This window comes from Leucoraja erinacea, chromosome 5 (assembly GCF_028641065.1).
Source record: "Leucoraja erinacea ecotype New England chromosome 5, Leri_hhj_1, whole genome shotgun sequence".
NCBI lineage: Eukaryota > Metazoa > Chordata > Chondrichthyes > Rajiformes > Rajidae > Leucoraja > Leucoraja erinaceus.
Genome location: NC_073381.1, coordinates 32,686,363 through 32,705,538, shown reverse-complemented (window position 1 = coordinate 32,705,538; position 19,176 = coordinate 32,686,363). Strand labels below are relative to the sequence as shown.

Here is a 19,176-nt window from a genome sequence, read left to right as displayed (position 1 = left end):
GGAGGGGAGGGGGGAAGGAGGACCATGTATAAACACAGCTGTAATTTCTACATGGTGAAACCAAAATATAGAAAAATACCTTTTTATTAAAATCAACCAATCTGTGCACTTAAACCACATGTGATTTTTCTATTACAAATCTCAAATTGTGGAGTACAGAGGCAAATAAATAAATGATGGGTCTTTGTCCATGATGGAGGACACTGTATCAGAATACTTGAACAGTTAGTTTTATGGGGACAAAGCTCATCTCACAATTTAATTTAGCATCATTACCTGCACCACCAGATGATTTGACAGATTTCCCCTTCTTGCCCTCTTCCTGGTCCTTGAGTGTTTCATATACAATCTGTATAACAGGTATGCTGAATGCCTAAAAGAAAGCATGTTATATTTTAAGTTCCAAAACCCCACTATAAATGGTACACTTGGATTAAACCTGTATAGATTGCAGGGCTGTAATAGTAGGGGTTGTTAAATTTCCCAATATAGACTGGGATTACCATAGTGCCAAGGGCTTAGAAGCGGGTGGAATTTGTCAAGTGCGTTCAGGAAAGTTTCCTCAGACAATATGTAGAGGGCCTTACAAGGAAGCAGGAAAGTTTTGACCTACTCTTTGGGAATTGGGCAGGGCAAGTGACTGAAGTGTCAGTGGGAGAACCTTTTGGATCAGCAATGACTGTTCTGTTAGCTTTAAAATAGTTATAGATAAGGACAGGGCTGGTCCACATGTTAAAGTTATGTGTTGGGACAAGGCCAATTTTTATGGTATTAAACAGGAACTTGCAAAGGTTAATTGGAACGAGTTGTTTGTGGGCAAAGGTATGTTCCAAAATTCTAATGGTTTTAAAAGGTTATAGTGAGAATTCATGGTATGCATGTTCCTGTTAAAGTGAAGAATAAGGCAGGTGGAAGAAAGGCAGCTGGAATCAAGTGTATCCCTAGAGGGGTATAGGGGATTGATGAACATCCATAAGAAGGAAATCCACAGGGCAAAAAGGGAGTGATAGCTCAGGCAGATAAGATTCGGGAGAATCTAAAATATTATGTTAATATATTAAAGGGAAAAAGGATAACTTGAGAGAGAATCAGGCCCTTCAGAAACCCAAATTATCACCTGATAGACACAAAGTGCTGGAGTAACCCAGCGGATCAGGGAACATCACTGGAGAAAAAGAATGGGTAACCTGTGACTAGTGGTATGCCTCAGGGTTCAGTGCTGGGCTCACTACTGTTTGTCATCTATATAAATGATTTGGATGAGAACATACAAGGCAAGATTAGCAAGTTTGCAGATGATACAAAAGTGGGTGGTTTTGCAGATAATGAATATGATTGTGAAAATTTGTATCAGATCGATTGGCCAGGTGGGTTGATGGAATGTAACACAGAGAAATGTGAGGTGTTGCATTTTGGGAAGTTTAACATGGGCAGTACAAACACAGTGAATGGTAGGGCTCTGGGGAGTGTTGTAGAGTAGAGGGATCTAGGAGTGCAGGTGCATGGTTCCTTGAAGGTGGAGTCGCAGGTAGATCAGGTGGTCAAAAAGTATTTTGGCACATTGGCCTTCATCAGTCAGGGTATTAAGTATAGAAGTTGGGAGTTCATGTTGCAGTTGTCTTAAGACATTGGTGAGGCTACATTTAGAGTATTGTGTCCAGTTCTGGGCATTGTGTTATAGGAAAGATGTTATCAAGTTGGAAATGGTACAGAGAAGATTTACGAGGATGTTGCCAGGACTAGAGGGTTTGAGCTTTAGGGAGAGGTTGGGTAGGCTGGGACTCTATTCCTTGGAGCGCAGGAGGATGAGGGGTGATCTTAGAGAGGTGTATAAAATTATGAGAGGAATAGATCGGGTAGAACTCCGGGTACTCTTACTTGCCCAGAGTAGGTAAATCGAGGACCAAAGGACATAGGTTTAAGGTGAAGGAGAAAAGATTTAATAGGAATCTGAGGGGTAACTTTTTCATACAAAGGGTGGTGGGTGTATGGAACAAGCTGCCAGATGAGGTAGTTGAGGCCGGGACTATCCCAACATATAAGAAACAGTTAGACAGGTACATGGATAGGATAGGGTTGGCGGGATATGGACCAAACGTGGGCAGGTGGAAATAGTGTAGCTGGACATGTTGACTGGTGTGGGCAAGTTGGGTTGAAGAGACTGTTTCCACACTGTATCACCCTGTGACTAACATTTTGGTTTGGGACTGTGGAGCAACAGTGGATAAGGTCTTCAATGGATATTTAGTGTCATGGAGTCATACGATGTGGAAACAGGCCCTTCGGCCTAACTTGCACATGCCAACCAAAATGCCCCTTTGACAGTAGTTCCACCCGCCTGTGTTTGTCCCATATACCTCTAAACCTTTCCCATCCATGTACCTGTCCAAATGTCTTTGAAATTTTGCCATAGTACCTGCCTCAACTACCTCCTCTACCAGCTCTATCCATATACCTACCACTGTCCGTGTGAAAAAGTTGCCCCTCAGGTTCTTATTAAACTTTTTCCTTCTCACCTGAAACCTATGTCCTCTGATTCTTAATTCCCCTACTCTGGGTAAAAGACTACGAGGATTCACCCTATCTATTCGTCTCATTATTTTATACACCTCTGTAAGATTATTCCTCAGCCTCTTGCGCTTCAGGAAATAGTCTACACCTGCCCAACTTCTTCCTATAGGTCAGGTACACCGCCCCTGGCAACATGCTTGTAAATCTTCTCTGTACTCTTTCAAGCTTGACAACATCCTTATTCCAGCTTAATTGCATCCTTAAACTTGTCTCCTCTGTTCTTACTGCAGAAAAAAGACATGATGACTAGGAAACTTGGGAATGTTAATTGAGATATTTTGCAGACAGTCAGCATTACAGATCAGGGGGGTGCTGGACATTCTGACAGATATTAAAGTAGAAAAATAGCTCAGGCCTGATCAGATATATCCAAGAACACTGTTGTGAGCTGGACAACAAATTCCAGCAGTTCTTTCTGAGATGTGGAAATCATTGTAAGACTGGAGGGTAGCTAACACTGTGTCTCTATTTTAGAAGTGCTGCAAAGAAAAACCTCTATACTGTAGAACAACAAGCCTAACATCTGCAGTATTCAGAGGGATAAGGTGTACATGAATTTGGAAAGACAGGCGTAGTCAGCATGATTTTGTGCATGGGAGACTATGTCTCATGAATGTAATTGAGTTTTTTGAAGAGGTAACCAAGAATGTTGTAGAGTGAACAGCCATATACATTGTCTATCTGGACTAGAGCAACCCTTTAATAAGATTCCACATGGTTAGCTGCTCTGGAAGATTAGATCGCATGCGATCCAGGGAGAGCTAGCTCACTGGATATAGAATTGTTGTCATGGAAGGAAACAGAGGGTGGTGGAGGAAGGCTGTTTTTCAGTCTAGAGGCCCGTGACCAGTGATGTGCCTCAGTGAATCATGCTGTGCCTGTTGCTGTTTCTCTCCTACATCAATGACTTGGATGAAAATTTACGGCATGATTAGTAAGTTTGCAGATGACACTAAATAGGTGGTTTTGTGGGCAGCAAAGATGGTTATTAATTACATCAGGTTCTGGATCAGCTCGGCAAGTACGCAGAGGAATGGCAACTGGAGTTTAATTCAGCTATGTGTGAGATGCTATTTTCTTGGAAGTCAACAAGGGCAGTACTTTCACAGCGTTCCTGCTGGACCTGGTGTTGAGCAGAGGACTTTCAAAGTACATAGTTTCCTGAAAATGGCATTGCAAATAGATAGGACGGTGATGGCAGCTTTTGGCACTTTGGTTTTTATCAGTAAGAGAAGTGACTGTAGAAGTTGGAATGCTATGTTATAGTTGTACAAGATGCTGGTACGGCGTACTTGGAGTATTGTGTTCAGTTTTTGTCACACTACTATGGGAAAGATGCCAGTATAGATGTTGGAAAGAGTGTAGAGAAGATTTAAAAGGATGTTACCAGAATTCAAGGGCCTCAGCCAGTGGGAGAGGTTGGGCAAGCTAGGACTTCATTCCATGGAGTGCAGGAGGCTAAGGTTATAAAATAGTGAGGGGGATAGATGGAGCAAATGCAGTCTTTTTCCCAGGATTTAGAAACATAGAAATTAGGTGCAGGAGTAGGCCATTCGGCCCTTCGAGCCTGCACCGCCATTCAATATGATCATGGCTGATCATCCAACTCAGTATCCCGTACCTGCCTTCTCTCCATACCCTCTGATCCCCTTAGCCACAAGGGACACAACTAACTCCCTCTTAAATATAGCCAATGAACTGGCCTCGACCACCCTCTGCGGCAGAGAGTTCCAGAGATTCACCACTGTCTGTGTGAAAAAAGTTCTTCACATCTCGGTTTTAAAGGATTTCCCCCTTATCCTTAAGCTGTGACCCCTTGTCCTGGACTTCCCCAACATCGGGAGCAATCTTCCTGCATCTAGCCTGTCCAACCCCCTAAGAATTTGGTAAGTTTCTATAAGATCCCCTCTCAATCTCCTAAATTCTAGAGAGTATAAACCAAGTCTATCCAGTCTTTCTTCATAAGACAGTCCTGACATCCCAGGAATCAAGTACTAGAGGGCATAGGTTTAGGTAATAGAGGAACAATTTAACAGGAACCAGAGGAGCAACTTTTTCCACACAGAGGATTGTGAGTAAATGGATCGAGCTGCTAGAGGTAGAAATTCATGCCGGTACAATAATTACATTTTAAAGACTTTCAAAGAGGTACATGGGTTGGAAAGGTTTAGGATATGGTCCAAACGTGGATAAACAGGAGTAGTTTAAAGGGGGAATCTTGTCTGCATAGACGAGTTGGGCCAAAGGGCCTGTTGCTGTGCTGTATGACTATATGACAATATAACAGTTCCACAAAAATGCAATTCCAATTAAAATTTTAACTGTACTTACGCCAGTCTTGCCACTGCCAGTTTCTGCTGCCTGCATTAGAACACGAAAAAATAACCAAATTGAATTATCAGTCTCTGCTTCATCTGGATTATTTCAGTGTAATAAACAAGTTGGTATTAATATTTGACCAGATTTCAAAACATTAAAACTTAAAAACATTATGTAAAAAGTTAACCTACCATAAGCACATCACCACCACCCAGTATCAAAGGAATGGACTCAGATTGGATATCTGTTGGTAGACTAATGGTAATTATACATTAAAGATGGTTAATAATTATAATAAAGCCTGAGTTTCAAAAACCTCTATATAATTGTGTGAATTGTCAGAAGAGGCAATACTGCGATGGAGCAGTCCAGTAAACAGTTCACTACAAAAATAAAATTAATTTGGCAGTCTGCAACACAGCTTACAAACAAGTTTAAATAAAATTTGAATTATACTAGGGAAATTCAATTCAATCCCTTTGACATTTTGAATATTATTCATTAAATCTGAAGTAATTTTGAAATCAGACTTACAGCCAGTCCATCTGCTCTACCGCCTGGGCAATTTCCGGCATAACACCCATCTCTAAATAGGAAAGCAATAAATATTTTAAAGAACATTAAAACAAAATAACATTTTGGCCTTATGTATTTATTCATGTTCAGGAATTGCATGGCTGAATAATTGCCTGAATAAACTTCAAGGAAGCTTCAGCAAAAGAAAAGTCACATGGCATTTTGATACAATATGATCAATTATAGCTAACCCACACACTTATGGGTGAGATGATACATGTCTGATCGGCTACGAAGGTGCATCAACATTTGAAGATATTTGATTTGTTTGTTGTGAGTAAAGAATATCATTCTCAGTTAATAGCTAGCTCCTAAAGACAGTGCATTTTCAGTATTGCTTCCTTTCAACTGCATAATTTTTAAACATGCTGACACATCAGACATTTAAGCCAATCCCCAACTCCATGAGCAGACCAAATCCTTATTATCCACTGACACAAGATAGATCCCATTTTATGACTCGTGCTGGTGAAATAACCAGTGTGCGGCGAGAGTCCATGCCTATAGTCTCTGTGCTGCATGCAAAAATCTAGCAACATTCCTAGTTCCTCCAGGAACACTGGAGGATTCCAGCTTAGTTTAACGGTACAGCTTGGAAACAGGCCCTTTGGTCCACCAAGTCCATGCCGACCATTTATCACCTATTTATATTTGTTCAATTTTATGCCTCTGGAACGTGGAATGTGCCAGAAGACTGAAAGTGCAAATGTTGTGCCTCTATTTAAGAAGGGCAGCAAAAAAAATATTGGGAATTAGACTCAGAAGACTAATATATGTGAAAGGAAAGTAACTGGAGGGGATTTTGAGGGATAAGATTATCAAGCACTTCTATAGACTGGGGTTGATTGGGGATAGACTTTAGCACAGTCTTGTACATGGAAGACAGTGTGTCATGAATACGTGAGTTTTTTTGAAGTAGTAACCTAGAAAGTCGATGAAGGCAGGATTGTAGTCTCCGTGAACTTCAGCAAGGCCTTTGATAAATGTTACACCTGGTAGAATGCTCTGGAAGGATAGATTGCATGTAGATCCAGGGAGAACTATCTAACTGGATACAGATTTAGCTTCATAGTAGGAAGCAGAGGGCAATGGTGGAAGGTTGGTTTTGGACTGGAGGCCTGTGATTAGCGGTGTGCCTCAGGGATCGGTGCTGGGCACAGTTATTTGTCATCTACATCAACGATTTGTATGAGAATGTTAAGGCATGGTTAGTAAGTTTGCAGATAACAGCATAATAGGTGGTATCGTAGACAATAAAGACATTTATCAAGAATTACAGAGGGAATTGGATCAGCAGGGCAAGTGGGCCAAGAAATGGCTAATGGAAGTTTAATTCACGTAAATAGGAGTTTAATTCACGTTGCGCTTTGGGATGTCGAATGCGGGCAGGACCTTCAGTGAATGTTCGGGCCCTGGGGAGTGTTGTAGTGTAGAGGCATCTAGGAGTACATAGTTCCCTGAAAGCAGCTTCACAGATGGATACAGTGGTGAAGGTGGCTTTTGGCACATTGGCCTTCATCTGTCAGGGAATTGATGAAAAAAGTTGATATGTTTTGTTACAGTAGTGCAAGATTGCTGAGGCCAGACTTGCATTGTGTTCTGTTTTGATCACCCCGTTATAGGAAAGATGCCATTAAGCTGATATGGGTGCAGAGATTTATGAGCATGTTGCCAGGAATTGAGGGCCTGAGCTATACAGAGAGCTTGGCCAGGCTGGGACTTTATTGCTTGATGTGCAAGAGGCTGAGGGAATATGTTAAAGAGATGTTTATAAATCTTGAGGGGAATAGATAGGTGCTCAGTTGTTTCCACAGGATAGTGAAATCAAGTGGAGAACATAGGTTTGAGGTGAGTAGGGTTTAATAGGGACCCAAAGGGCAACCTTTTCCACAGATTGTGGTGGGTATATGTAACAACCTGCCAGGAGGTTGTTGAGGCTGGTACAATTAAAAGACCTTTAGATAGGTACATGGATAGAAAAGGTTTAGTGGGATATGGGCCAAACCTAGGTAAATGGGACCAGCTTACATCGGGCATCTTGGTCAGCATGGACAAATTTTGCCGAATGGGCCAGTTCCATGCTGTATTACTCCATAACAAACATTTCTCATGCTTGCAGCAATTTATAGAGTCACACAGCAGAAAAGCCCATTCGACCCAACTTGCCCAACTCGGTACATGTGAAACTAATAAACACTAGTTCCACTTGCCGACATTTGCCCCATATCCCTCTAAACCTTTCCTGTCCATGTTTAGATGTTCATTTAAGATGGCTTGCATGACGTGTGCGATAATTTGCTCGGATGAAGTGCGTAGTTGCCACTCGGGTCTCGACCAGAAACGTCACCAATTCCTTCTCCAGAGACGCTGCCTGTCCCGCTAAGTTATGGAATTCCCAATTTATGGAATTTCCTGCCACAGAGGGCAGTGGAGGGAGTTAGATAGAGCTCTAGGGGCTAGTGGAGTCAAGGGATGTGGGAGAAGGCAGGCACGGGTTATTGATTGTGGACGATCAATCATGATCACAATGAATGGTGGTGCTGGCTCGAAGGGCCGAATGGCCTCCTCCTGCACCTATTGTCTATGTTTCTGAGTTACTCCAGCATTTTGTGTCTATCTACGGTTTAAACCAGCTTTTGCAGTTAGACAATAGACACTATGTGCAGGAGTAGGCCATTCGGCCCATCGAGCCAACACCGCCGCCATTCAATGTGATCATGGCTGATCATCCCACTCAGTATCCCGTACCTGCCTTCTCCCCATATCCCCTGACCCCACTATTTTTAAGAACCCTATCGAGCTCTCTCTTGAAAGTATCCAGAGGAGAGAATTGGCCTCCACTGCTCTCTGAGGCATTTGCTTCCAACACAATACATGCCGGCCGGACGAGCGAGTTGGGACTGTGGGGTCCCGATCCCCGGGGGGTGGGGAAGCCGCGACCGACCCGCTGGTCTGAGGGGGGTTTTGGGGCCGGGGTGAGGGTGAGGGGGCCGGGGTGAGGGTGAGGGGTGAGGGGCCGGGGGTGAGGGGGAGGGGTGAGGGTGAGGGGCCGGGGTGAGGGTGCGGGGTTTGGGGCCGGGGTGAGGGTGAGGGGCCGGGGTGAGGGTGAGGGGCCGGGGTGAGGGTGCGGGGCCGGGGTGAGGGCCGGGGTGAGGGTGCGGGGGCGGGGTGAGGGTGCGGGGCCGGGGTGAGGGTGAGGGGCCGGGGTGAGGGTGAGGGTGAGGGGCCGGGGTGAGGGTGAGGGGGCCGGGGTGAGGGTGAGGGTGCGGGGGGGGTGAGGGTGAGGGTGAGGGGGTGCGGGTGCCGGGGTGAGGGTGAGGGGCGGGGGGTGGGTGAGGGGAGGGGGGTGAGGGTGAGGGTGCGGGCCCGGGTGAGGGTGCGGGCCCGGGGTGAGGGTGAGGGGGGGGGTGAGGGTGAGGGTGAGGGTGAGGGTGAGGGTGAGGGTTAGGGTTAGGGTTAGGGTTAGGGTTAGGGTTAGGGTTAGGGTTAGGGTTAGGGGTAGGGTTAGGGTTAGGGTGAGGGGTAGGGTTAGGGGTAGGGGTAGGGGCCGAGGGTGAGGGTGAGGGTGAGGGTGGGGGCGGGGGTGAGGGTTAGGGGGTTAGGGTTAGGGTGAGGGGTAGCGTTGGGGTTAGGGTTAGGGGGGGTGAGGGTGAGGGTTAGGGTGAGGGTGAGGGGAGGGGTGCGGGGTGGGTGCGGGGGGGGGTGCGGGGCCGGGGGGTGAGGGTGAGGGTGAGGGGTGAGGGTGAGGGTGAGGGTGCGGGGCGGGGGTGGGTGAGGGTGCGGGGCCGGGGTGAGGGTGGTGCGGGGCCGGGCCCGGGGTGAGGGGCCGGGGGTTTGGCCCGGGTGAGGGTGAGAGTGTGGGGTGAGGGGGCGGGGCCGGGGTCAGGGTGAGGGTGAGGGCCCGGCGCTGTCGCGGCGCTTCACCTGAAAACGCCGCCATCCTCGCTCCTCGCTCCTCCGCCGACGGAAGCGCCGGTCCACGTCCTCTGCGCAGCTCCTAAACTCGTCCCCGCCCGCCCCTCTCACGCAGCACCCGGACAACTCGCTCTCGACTAAAGATCTTTGGTCTCCAGTCGACGATTGAGCGAGTCGCACCGACAGCTGGTGAAGCGGCACTGGACAGCGCCGGGTTACAGCGGCGCAGACCCCGCTTGTTGTGGCCGCCTGGGCCTGTCCTGTCCTGTCCGCGTCCCTGCACCAGCGGGCCCCACAGCACATCCGGTGCTGACGATGGCTGCCGAGGAGGAGAATATTCTGTACGACCTGCTGGTTCACTGCGAGTGGTTGCAGGAGAGTGAGGCACCGGTGAGAGGGTGGGCTGGGGGGTGGCATCCGTGGTCTGGTAGAGAGTGTCGTGTGGTTGGGGTCATAAGGGGGAAAAGATCCAGCCCAAAGCGGGGTAAGAGCCAGCCAGTGCAGGTGTGGATGTCAGGGTGTCATTGTAGTACCTGTCTCCAGCAGCTCATCCCATACACCCACTACCTCCATGTGGAAAAAGAGCCAGTCAGGGTGTCATGAGAGTACCTGTCTCCAGCAGCTCATCCCATACACCTACTACCTCCATGTGGAAAAAGAGCCAGTGTGTGGATGTCAGGGTGTCATTGTAGTACCTGTCTCCAGCAGCTCATCCCATATACCCACTACCTCCATGTGGAAAAAGAGCCAGTGTGTGGATATCAGGGTGTCATGAGAGTACCTGTCTCCAGCAGCTTATCCCATACACCCACCACCTCCATGTGGAAAAAGAGCCAGGGTGTGGAGGATGGGGGACGAGCCAAGCCTTGCGGGGGTTGTGTGAGAGGTTGTGCTATATTTAAGAGGGAGTTAGATGTGGCTCTTGTGGCTAAGGGGATCAGGGGGTATGGAGAGAAGGCAGGTACGGGATACTGAGTTGGATGATCAGCCATGATCATATTGAATGGCGGTGCAGGCTCGAAGGGCCGAATGGCCTACTCCTGCACCTAATTTCTATGTTTCTATGAGAGGGGTAGAACCATGGCTAGGGATGTAAGTGGGGTGCGGCATGCAGGGCCGAGCTGGGACAGTCGGAAAAAGGCTCGGACTAGGGGTGTTAGTGGAGTGGGAAGAGAGGGTGGAGTGGAGGGATATGTCCTTGCGGGGTGTGGACGGGGGTGGGGAGGGAATGGAGTTTCTTACTCGGCATGTCAACTTCTTAGTTGGGTCAAAGGGCCTATTGCGTTTTGTATGACTAAATACGAATTCTGTAGAATGTAATGTATGTAGTATTTGGCGATGGAGTTAAAAAAAATTGTGATGATGCAGATGTTAATTATATACCACTGTGTTGGCCGCCAGTGCACACCGTCATTCAGAGTATTGAGTTTAGAAGTTGGGAGGTATCTGCCCCTGCAACTGCAGAAGAGTTGCAACACCTGTCTCTATACCTCCCCCCTCGACTCTGTCCAGGGACCCCAACAGTCCTTTCGGGTTAGGCAGAGGTTCACTTGCACCTCCTTCAACCTCATCAACTGTATCCGTTGTTCAAGATATGGACTTTTATACATTGGCGAGACCAAACACAGACTGGGCGATCGTTTCACGGAACACCTTTGCTCAGCCCGCTTGATCTCCTGGTTGCTGGACGCTTTTTATTTCTCCTTCCCATTCCTACTCATACCTTTCTATCCTAGGTCTCTTCCATTTTCAATCAATCAATATTAGTTTTATTTGTCACTTGCACATAAAGTGCAAATGAAATGAATTTGCCAGCAGTGGTACAATGAAAAAAAGAACACACAAAACACAATAAAAAGTTTAACACAAACATCCATCACAGCATTCATCACTGTGGTGGAAGGCATAAAATTTGGCCAGTCCTCCATTTCCCCCTGCAGTCGGGACCTCAACCCTCCTGAGCCGCCACTGCGGGCTTCCAGATGATCAGATAAGGTAAAGTCCAGATAAAGTCCAGGTAAGTCCTGAATCGGTGCTTCCCCACCAGAGACCGCGGCTTCAGGTTGGTGCAGGCCGGCGGTCGAAGATTTAAAGTCCCCGCCGTGCCGCAGCCAGAAGCACCGCAGACTGCAGGGCCGGCGGTCAGAGCTCCTCTCCACGGGATCCCGCTCCTGATGGTAAGTCTCCGCCACGCCCGCGATAGAAGTAAGCCGCGGGCTGGCGGTCTGAGCTTCTTCTCCTCCCGGGTCCCAAACGAGGGATCCCAGGCTGCGTTTCGGTCGTCTCCTCTATGGAGAGGCGACCTTTTCCATGTCGCCTCCCCCATGGCCTAACATCGAGGATCGGTGCGGCCTTTCCCGGAGAAGCGCCCGGGGCTTCAGCGGCGGGGAGTAGCGTGGACTCTCGTCGTGGAGCGGGCGAGCCCTCGCCGGGGGTCGCCCGAGAGGAGCGTTCTGTTCGCTGGCCCACGGCAGCCGCTGGCTCCGCAGATTTCTCCGGGAAAGGCCGCACCGATCCTCAATGTTAGGCCACGGGGGAGGCGACATGGAAAAAGTCGCCTCTCCATGGAGGAGGCGATCGAAACAGTTTCACCTTTACCCCCCCACACCTCCACCCACACAAGACACACAGAGAGACACCAAAAACACACATTAGGTCACACAAAAAAAATTTAAAAAGTTGAAAAAACTTAACACGCTGCTGGCAGGGCTGCCGGCTTGCAGCACCCCCACCAACCGTGGGACTGAGAGTGAGACTAAATGCAAATTGTAGAAACAGCATCTCATATTTTGCTTGGGCATCTTACAGCCCAGTGGTATGCATATTGACTTCACTCACTTCAGGTATTCAATTCCCGGCATTCAATCTCTCTCTATCCCTCCCTCACACATGTGCTTCTCATTTTCACCCTACAAATTGCTGCCAATGGCCTGTTTCCTTTATCATCGTTGCTTTCTTGCATGTCTCTCATTCATTGTTCTTTATCTCTCCACATCACCATCTATATCTCTCGTTTCTCTTATCCTTAACCAGTCCTTCTCTCCAGAGATGCTGCCTGGCCCGCTGGTTTACTCCAGCTTTTTGTGTCTATCTTAGGTTGTATTAGACATTGGTGAGGCCACATTTAGAGTATTGTGTTCAGTTTTGGTCACCATGTTATAGGAAAGATGTTAAGCTGGAAAGGGTGCAGAGAAGATTAATGAGTATGTTGCCAGGACTCGAGAGCCTGAGCTATTGGGAGAGGTTGAGCAGGCTAGAACTTTATTCCTTGGAATACAGGAGGATGCAAGGTCATCTTGTAGAGATGTACAAGATCATGAGGGAAATAGATGGAATAATTGCACAGAGGCGTTTGCCCAGAGTAGGGAAATCAAGAACCAGAGGACATAGAGTTAAGGTGGAAAATTTAATAGGAACGTAAGGGGTAACCTTTTATACAAAGGGTAGTGGATATATGGAACGTGCTGGTGTTGGATGTAATTGAGGCAGTTACTATCTTAATGTTTAAGAGACATTTGGACAGGTACATGGATAGGATGGGTTTAGATCTGCAAGTTGGGCTGAAGGGCCTGCTTCTATGACTATGTGTATGCCTTGCATTCTTAGGCTTGTTAGAATCTGATGTTTATTTATCAAAAGCTTGTTGATTTCTGTACTATCCTGTTCCTTGTTTACAAAACATGAAATAATGAAACTGATTGATAATAAACATCAATGGAATAAAGTGGGTTTCATTGATAATTTTTCCACCATTAACCATAATCTTATTGGGGAAAATTGAAATCTTTTAAATCCACTATAACTATTTTTGTAATACTTTGTTTGAAGAAAGGTTCTGACCCGTTGGGTTGATCTGCTGAGTTCCTCCAGCTGTTTGTTTTTGCTCAAGTATTTTAGTAAACGTCATCCTTGAATACTGGAGTGAATTGAAAATATTTTGGCAATGTAACGTATTGCCTGGTATTAAAGTAGTGGTATTGGTTTCATGAGAAAATGAGACTATTAAGTCTCCCCTATTATTGAGATGAAAGTATACTCTCTTAAATTATTTATGTTTAAGAAATAACTGCAGATGCTGGAAAAATCGAAGGTAGACAAAAATGCTGGAGAAACTCAGCGGATGAGGCAGCACCTATGGAGTGAAGGAATAGGTGATGTTTTGCGTCGAGACTCTTTTTCAGACATTCTTCTTGAATTAAGTTTGTGTCATTGTAAAAGAAAGGTAATTCCTTAAGCTGTGGTATTAAGAGAATATATGCAGGCTGATTGGCCTTCCTTTGGATATTTCTATGGGTCGTTATACAATGCCACCCAAATGAGTCTAAAATGCGAAGACCATTTGACTACTTACTGCAAATGATGGCTTGGGTGCTTTGGCTTGAAGTTGAAAGGCACTACTTTCTGCAAATGATGGCTTGGGTGTATTGGCTTCAAGTTGAAAGGCACTACTTACTGCAAATGCTGGTGGGTGATTTGGGTTGAAGTTGAAAGGCACTACTTACTGCAAATGGTAGCATGTAGTTGAAAGGCACTAACTGAAAATGGTGGCTTGGGTGCTTTGCTTGAAGTTAAAAGGCACTACTTTCTGCAAAAGATGGCTTGGGTGTAATTGGCTTCAAGTTGAAAGGCACTACTTACTGCAAATGGTGGCTTGGGAGCTTTGGCTTGAAGTTGAAAGGCACTAATTACTGCAAATGGTGGCATTTAGTTGAAAGGCACTACTTACCGGAAATGGTGGCGGGTGTTTTGGCTTGACGTTGAAAGGCACTACTTACTGCAAATGGTGGCTTGGGAGCTTTGGTTTAAAGTTGAAAGGCACTAACTGCAAATGGTGGCTTGGGAGCTTTGGCTTGAAGTTTAAAAATCACCATTCTCTCTGCTGCACCTGCTGGAGGGAGGGGACTATAAAACCAGGAGGAGGTGTGCCTCCTCCTGGTAAGAAGGGTGAAGCCAAGGGTCATGTCTCTATGAGCTCTGAATAATACTGAACAAATGTCTGCACAACTGTGAGTACCCTTTAAGTGGTTTGAAAATGAAAATATGGTTTGTTTGAAGTAAAAGGCACTATGTGCAAATGGTTGTTTGGGTGCTTTGGCTTGAAGTTGAAAGGCACTACTTACTGCAAATGGTGGCTTGGGTGTTTTGGCTTGAAGTTAAAAGGAACTACTGCAAATGCACTTCCTGTTTGCACTGTATATTGATTTAAGATAAAATGCTACCACGTACGGCTGTGATTTTTGGCCATCTTACTCTGTCCCCCTCCGCTGAGCAGATGCAGGGAATTCTTCCCATCAATGAAAAATAAAAGTGTTATTAGTGTTGAGAATCTCTCTCCTGTCAATCACTCCCTGAAAGCCACACCTTCTCTGGTGGGAGGGGGAGGGGTTATAAAGCCAGAAGTGTGGATGTGGCTCAGTCTCTGCATGATGGGGAGGGAGAGGTCATGACTCTCTGAGCTGTGAATCAACTGAACACACTGAATGTCTACTGAACTGTGAGTTTGGTGTTGCTTTATGGTGGTTTCACCCTGCATGAAATGGTATGAAGTTGCATTTGAATTTGGTGGCCTTCGACCCTGCTTGAAGTGGAATGAAACTGCACTTGAATTTGGCAGCCTTGCATCCTGCTTGAAGTGGTATGAAACTGCACTGAATTTGGTGGCCGTGGATCCAGCTTGAAGTGGTATGAAACTGCTCTTGAATTCGGTGGCCTTGGATCCAGCTTGAAGTGGTATGAAACTGCTCTTGAATTCGGTGGCTTTGCACCCTGCTTGATATGGTAGGAACATGGATTTGAATTTGGTGGCCATGGATCCAGCTTGAAGTGGTATGAAACTGCACTTGAATTCGGTGGCCTTGCACCCTGCTTGAAATGGTAGGAACATGGATTTGAATTTTGTGGCCTTGCACCCTGCATGAAATGGAATTTCAAGGAATAGTCTTGAGTCAACTGCCAGTCCACCAGCCGTGAGTTAGCTGCCAGCAGATCAGGCTTGAGGGACTGAGCTGCCATCCCAAGAACACATACCAGCACTCCAGAAACACCCCCACTGGCCACCGATATTGGAATTGGTGGAGAGGTGGAATATTGCGTCGGGGGATCAGCCCTCCCATGTGTGTCTGTGTATATGCATATGTGCAGCCGTTCCCTACCCGTAGCCTCCACGGGAGACGTGGTCCAACTCAAGCCGTTCCCAAACATAAGATCCCAGCACTCAGCAGTGCGGCTGTTTTTAAATGGCGTCTTTGAGGCGAGAGGCAGGTGCCAGCAGCCGTTATGGTCGCTGGCCAGCAGGAGGCGACAAAATGAGTGAGTGGGGGGGTGGGGGAAGGAAGGATTTTATTAAAAATGTGTACATAAAGCCGACAACATTTAATCAGGAGTGGATACCTGGAATGAAAAGTGAAATCTCTACCGAAATGTGCGGTAGATCCCCTCGATGGTAGAGAGGTCAGAGCCGACGATGGACTGGGCAGTGTTTACAACTTTTTCTAGCCTTTTCTGCTCCTGGAAGCTCAAGTTGCCGAACCAAGCCACGATGCAACCGGTCAGCATGCTCTCTACTGTGCACCTGTAGAGGTTCGAGAGAGTCCTCCTTGACATACCGACTCTCCGTAATCTTCTCAGGAAGTAGAGGTGCTGATGTGCTTTCTTTATAATTGCCTCAGTGTGCTGGGACCAGGAGAGATCTTCGGAAATATGCACGCCCAAGAATTTGAAGTTCTTGATCCTTTCCACCATCGACCTGTTGATATAAACGGGACTGTGGGTCCCCATCCAAACACTTCCAAAGTCCACAATCAGTTCCTTGGTTTTCCTGGTGTTGAGATAAAGGGAGTAACATTTAGTGCAAAATAAAGTCCAGTGAAGTCCCGTTAAAGATAGTCCGAAGGTTTCGGGACGGCTCTCTAGTTGTTGATAGGCTGATACAGTTGCCTGATAACATCTGGTACGAAACTGTCTCTGAATCTGGAGATGTGCGTTTTCAACCTCCGAACCTATTGACTGATGGGGGAGGAAGGAGTAATCAGGGGAGACTCATCCTTGATTGACCGAGATATACCCTGAAACACCACATTTTTGTTTGTATCATATTTTGTTTTGTGCTAGCCAAGGAATTCTAATGCTTCAGGAACAACAACCATATATTCTTCCATTACTCTGCTGTGGACCTGAAGTGTCTACACTTTATGTACCTGTTGGGAATCGGCTCCTTCAAATGCACTGTGCTGGAATATTCTGCATTTAAAAATGTATGCCACTTACAGTGCACTTTGTGAATTGTTTCAATAGACAATAGGTGCAGGAGTAGGCCATTCGGCCGTTCGAGCCAGCACCGCCATTCAATGCTGATCATCCCCAATCAGTACCCCGTTCCCGCATTCTCCCCATATCCCCTGACTCCGCTATTTTTAAGAGCCCTATCTAGCTCTCTCTTGAAAGCATCCAGAGAACCTGCCTCCACCTGAGGCAGAGAATTCCATAGACTCACCACTCTCTGTGAGAAAAAGTGTTTCCTCATCTCTGTTCTAAATGGCTTACTCCTTATTCTTAAACTGTGGCCCCTGGCTCTGGACTCCCCCAACATCGGGAACATGTTTCCTGCCTCTAGAGTGTTCAAGCCCTTAACAATATTATATATTTCAATGAGATGCCCTCTCATCCTTCTAAACTCCAGAGTGTACAAGCCCAGCTGCTCCTTTCTCTCAGCATATGACAGTCCCGCCATCCCGGGAATTAACCTTGTAAACCTACGCTGCACTCCCTTAATAGCAAGAATGTCCTTCCTCAAATTAGGGAACCAAAACTGCACACAATACTCCAGGTGTGGTCTCACTAGGGCTCTGTACAACTATAGAAGGACCTCTTTGCTCCTATATTCGATTCCTCTTGTTATAAAGGCCAACATGCCATTTGCTTTCTTCACTGCCTGCTGTACCTGCATGCTTACTTTCATAGACTGATGTACCCCTGATCCTGTAGAACTTCCCCTTTGCCCAACTTGACTCCATTTAGATAGTAATCTGCCTTCCTGTTTTTGCTACCAAAGTGGATAACCTCACATTTATCTGCATTAAACTTCAAGTGCCATGCATCTGCCCATTCCCCCAACCTGTCCAAGTCACCCTGCATTCTCATAGCATCCTCCTCACAGTTCACACTGCCACCCAGCTTTGTGTCATCTGCAAATTTGCTAATGTTACTTTGAATCCCTTCATCCAAATCATTGATGTATATTGTAAATAGCTGCGGTCCCAACACCGAGCTTTGCGGTATCCCACTAGTCACTGGCTGCCATTCTGAAAGGGACCCATTAATCCCTACTCTTTGTTCGCTGTCTGCCAACCACTTCTCTATCCATGTCAGCACTCTACCCCCAATATCATGTGCCCTAATTTTGTCCACTAATCTGTTATGTGGGACCTTATCAAATGCTTTCTGAAAGTCCAGGTACACTACATCCACTGGCTCTCCCTGTCCAGTTTCATAGTTACATCTTCAAAAAATTCCAGAAGATTAGTCCAGCATGATTTCCCCTTCGTAAATCCATGCTGACTCGTACCAATCCTGTTACTGCTATCCAAATTTTGGGCTATCTCATCTTTTATAATTGACTCCGGCATCTTCCCCACCACCGATGTCAGGCTAACAGATCTATAATTCCCTGTTTTCTCTCTCTTGCCTTTCTTAAAACGTGGGATAACATTAGCTACCCTCCAATCCACAGGAACTGATCCTGTGTCTATAGAACATTGGAAAATTATCACCAATGCATCCACGATTTCTAGATCCACTTCCTTATGTACCCTGGGATGCAGACCATCAGACTCTGGGGATTTATCAGCCTTCAGTCCCATCAGTCTATCCAACACCATTTCCTGCCTAATGTGGATTTCCTTCAGTTCCTCTGTCACCCCAGATCCTCTGGCCATTACTATATCAGGAAGATTGTTTGTGTCCTCTTGTTTCAATCTAATGGGTTGATCAAACCAGGGAAAGGAGGGAGAAGTGTGGGAGATGGTGGTACGTGGGTTTTACATGGAGGCATACAAAAAAAGGCAAATGGATCCTGGTAGGTTGGAGGGTTAAGGGAGAGACAGCCAGGTGGATGATACACCAAGGCTACCTGTTGGAATCTGATATGTAAGGAAGGTGATAGGGAGATCAGGGAGAAGTGAAGGGATGATGTGGGTTCTAATTCACTGCCCTCCACTGTCTCATATTAACCATGGATGCCCACACCGGATCGCTTCTTCTGCGACCCCCTGCCTGCCATTCCTTCTCGACCCTTGGTACTTGCCTTCAACTGCAGGAGGTGCAACAGTTGGTCTTGCACTTCCTGCCTTGCATCTTGCCGATAATAGAAAGACTCTTTATGTCTGCAGTCTTTTTAGCTAAACAGCAGATCTTCTATCCATGCCAACATGTTAGTTACTCTGAGGTTTTATTTTCACAGCGCTTTATGAAATTAGTTAGTTGGCTGAAATGTTTGGGACCATATTGTAAGGCCTAAACTATTGTATATTTCCTGAACTGAAATTCCAAATCTAAAATTAAAACAATTGTTCTTTTTCAGACACATTCCTTAATCTGCAATAAAGAAGTCTGAATACAAATTCCATTTCAGTGTTAAACCCCTTTCCACAATTTTGACCGCATTATCTTTACGGGATCATTGAAGTAAATTATTTCAATTTACGCAAATAGTTGATTTATATGATATGGTGTTGATGTTATAATACTGTAAGCCATTAAATAACATAATTTTTAAGCAGTGTATATGAACATATTGTG

The 19,176-nt window shown here is 46.2% G+C and overlaps 2 protein-coding genes across 2 annotated transcripts in view; one reads left to right on the top strand and one right to left on the bottom strand.

Moving 5' to 3' along the window:
- ddx1 (DEAD (Asp-Glu-Ala-Asp) box helicase 1) overlaps positions 1-9,530 on the bottom strand; it is a 33,321-nt gene extending 23,791 nt beyond the window's left edge. The window contains exons 1-5 of the mRNA XM_055635331.1: positions 9,391-9,530; positions 5,425-5,476; positions 5,082-5,145; positions 4,903-4,932; positions 277-373 (exon numbers count right to left, since the gene is read on the bottom strand). Coding sequence (XP_055491306.1) covers positions 277-373; positions 4,903-4,932; positions 5,082-5,145; positions 5,425-5,476; positions 9,391-9,406 — 259 coding nt within the window. The 5' untranslated portion in view covers positions 9,407-9,530. The remainder of the gene's footprint in view (positions 1-276; positions 374-4,902; positions 4,933-5,081; positions 5,146-5,424; positions 5,477-9,390) is intronic.
- Positions 9,531-9,639: 109 nt separating this feature from the next.
- nbas (NBAS subunit of NRZ tethering complex) overlaps positions 9,640-19,176 on the top strand; it is a 253,972-nt gene continuing 244,435 nt past the window's right edge. The window contains exon 1 of the mRNA XM_055635330.1: positions 9,640-9,771. Coding sequence (XP_055491305.1) covers positions 9,697-9,771 — 75 coding nt within the window. The 5' untranslated portion in view covers positions 9,640-9,696. The remainder of the gene's footprint in view (positions 9,772-19,176) is intronic.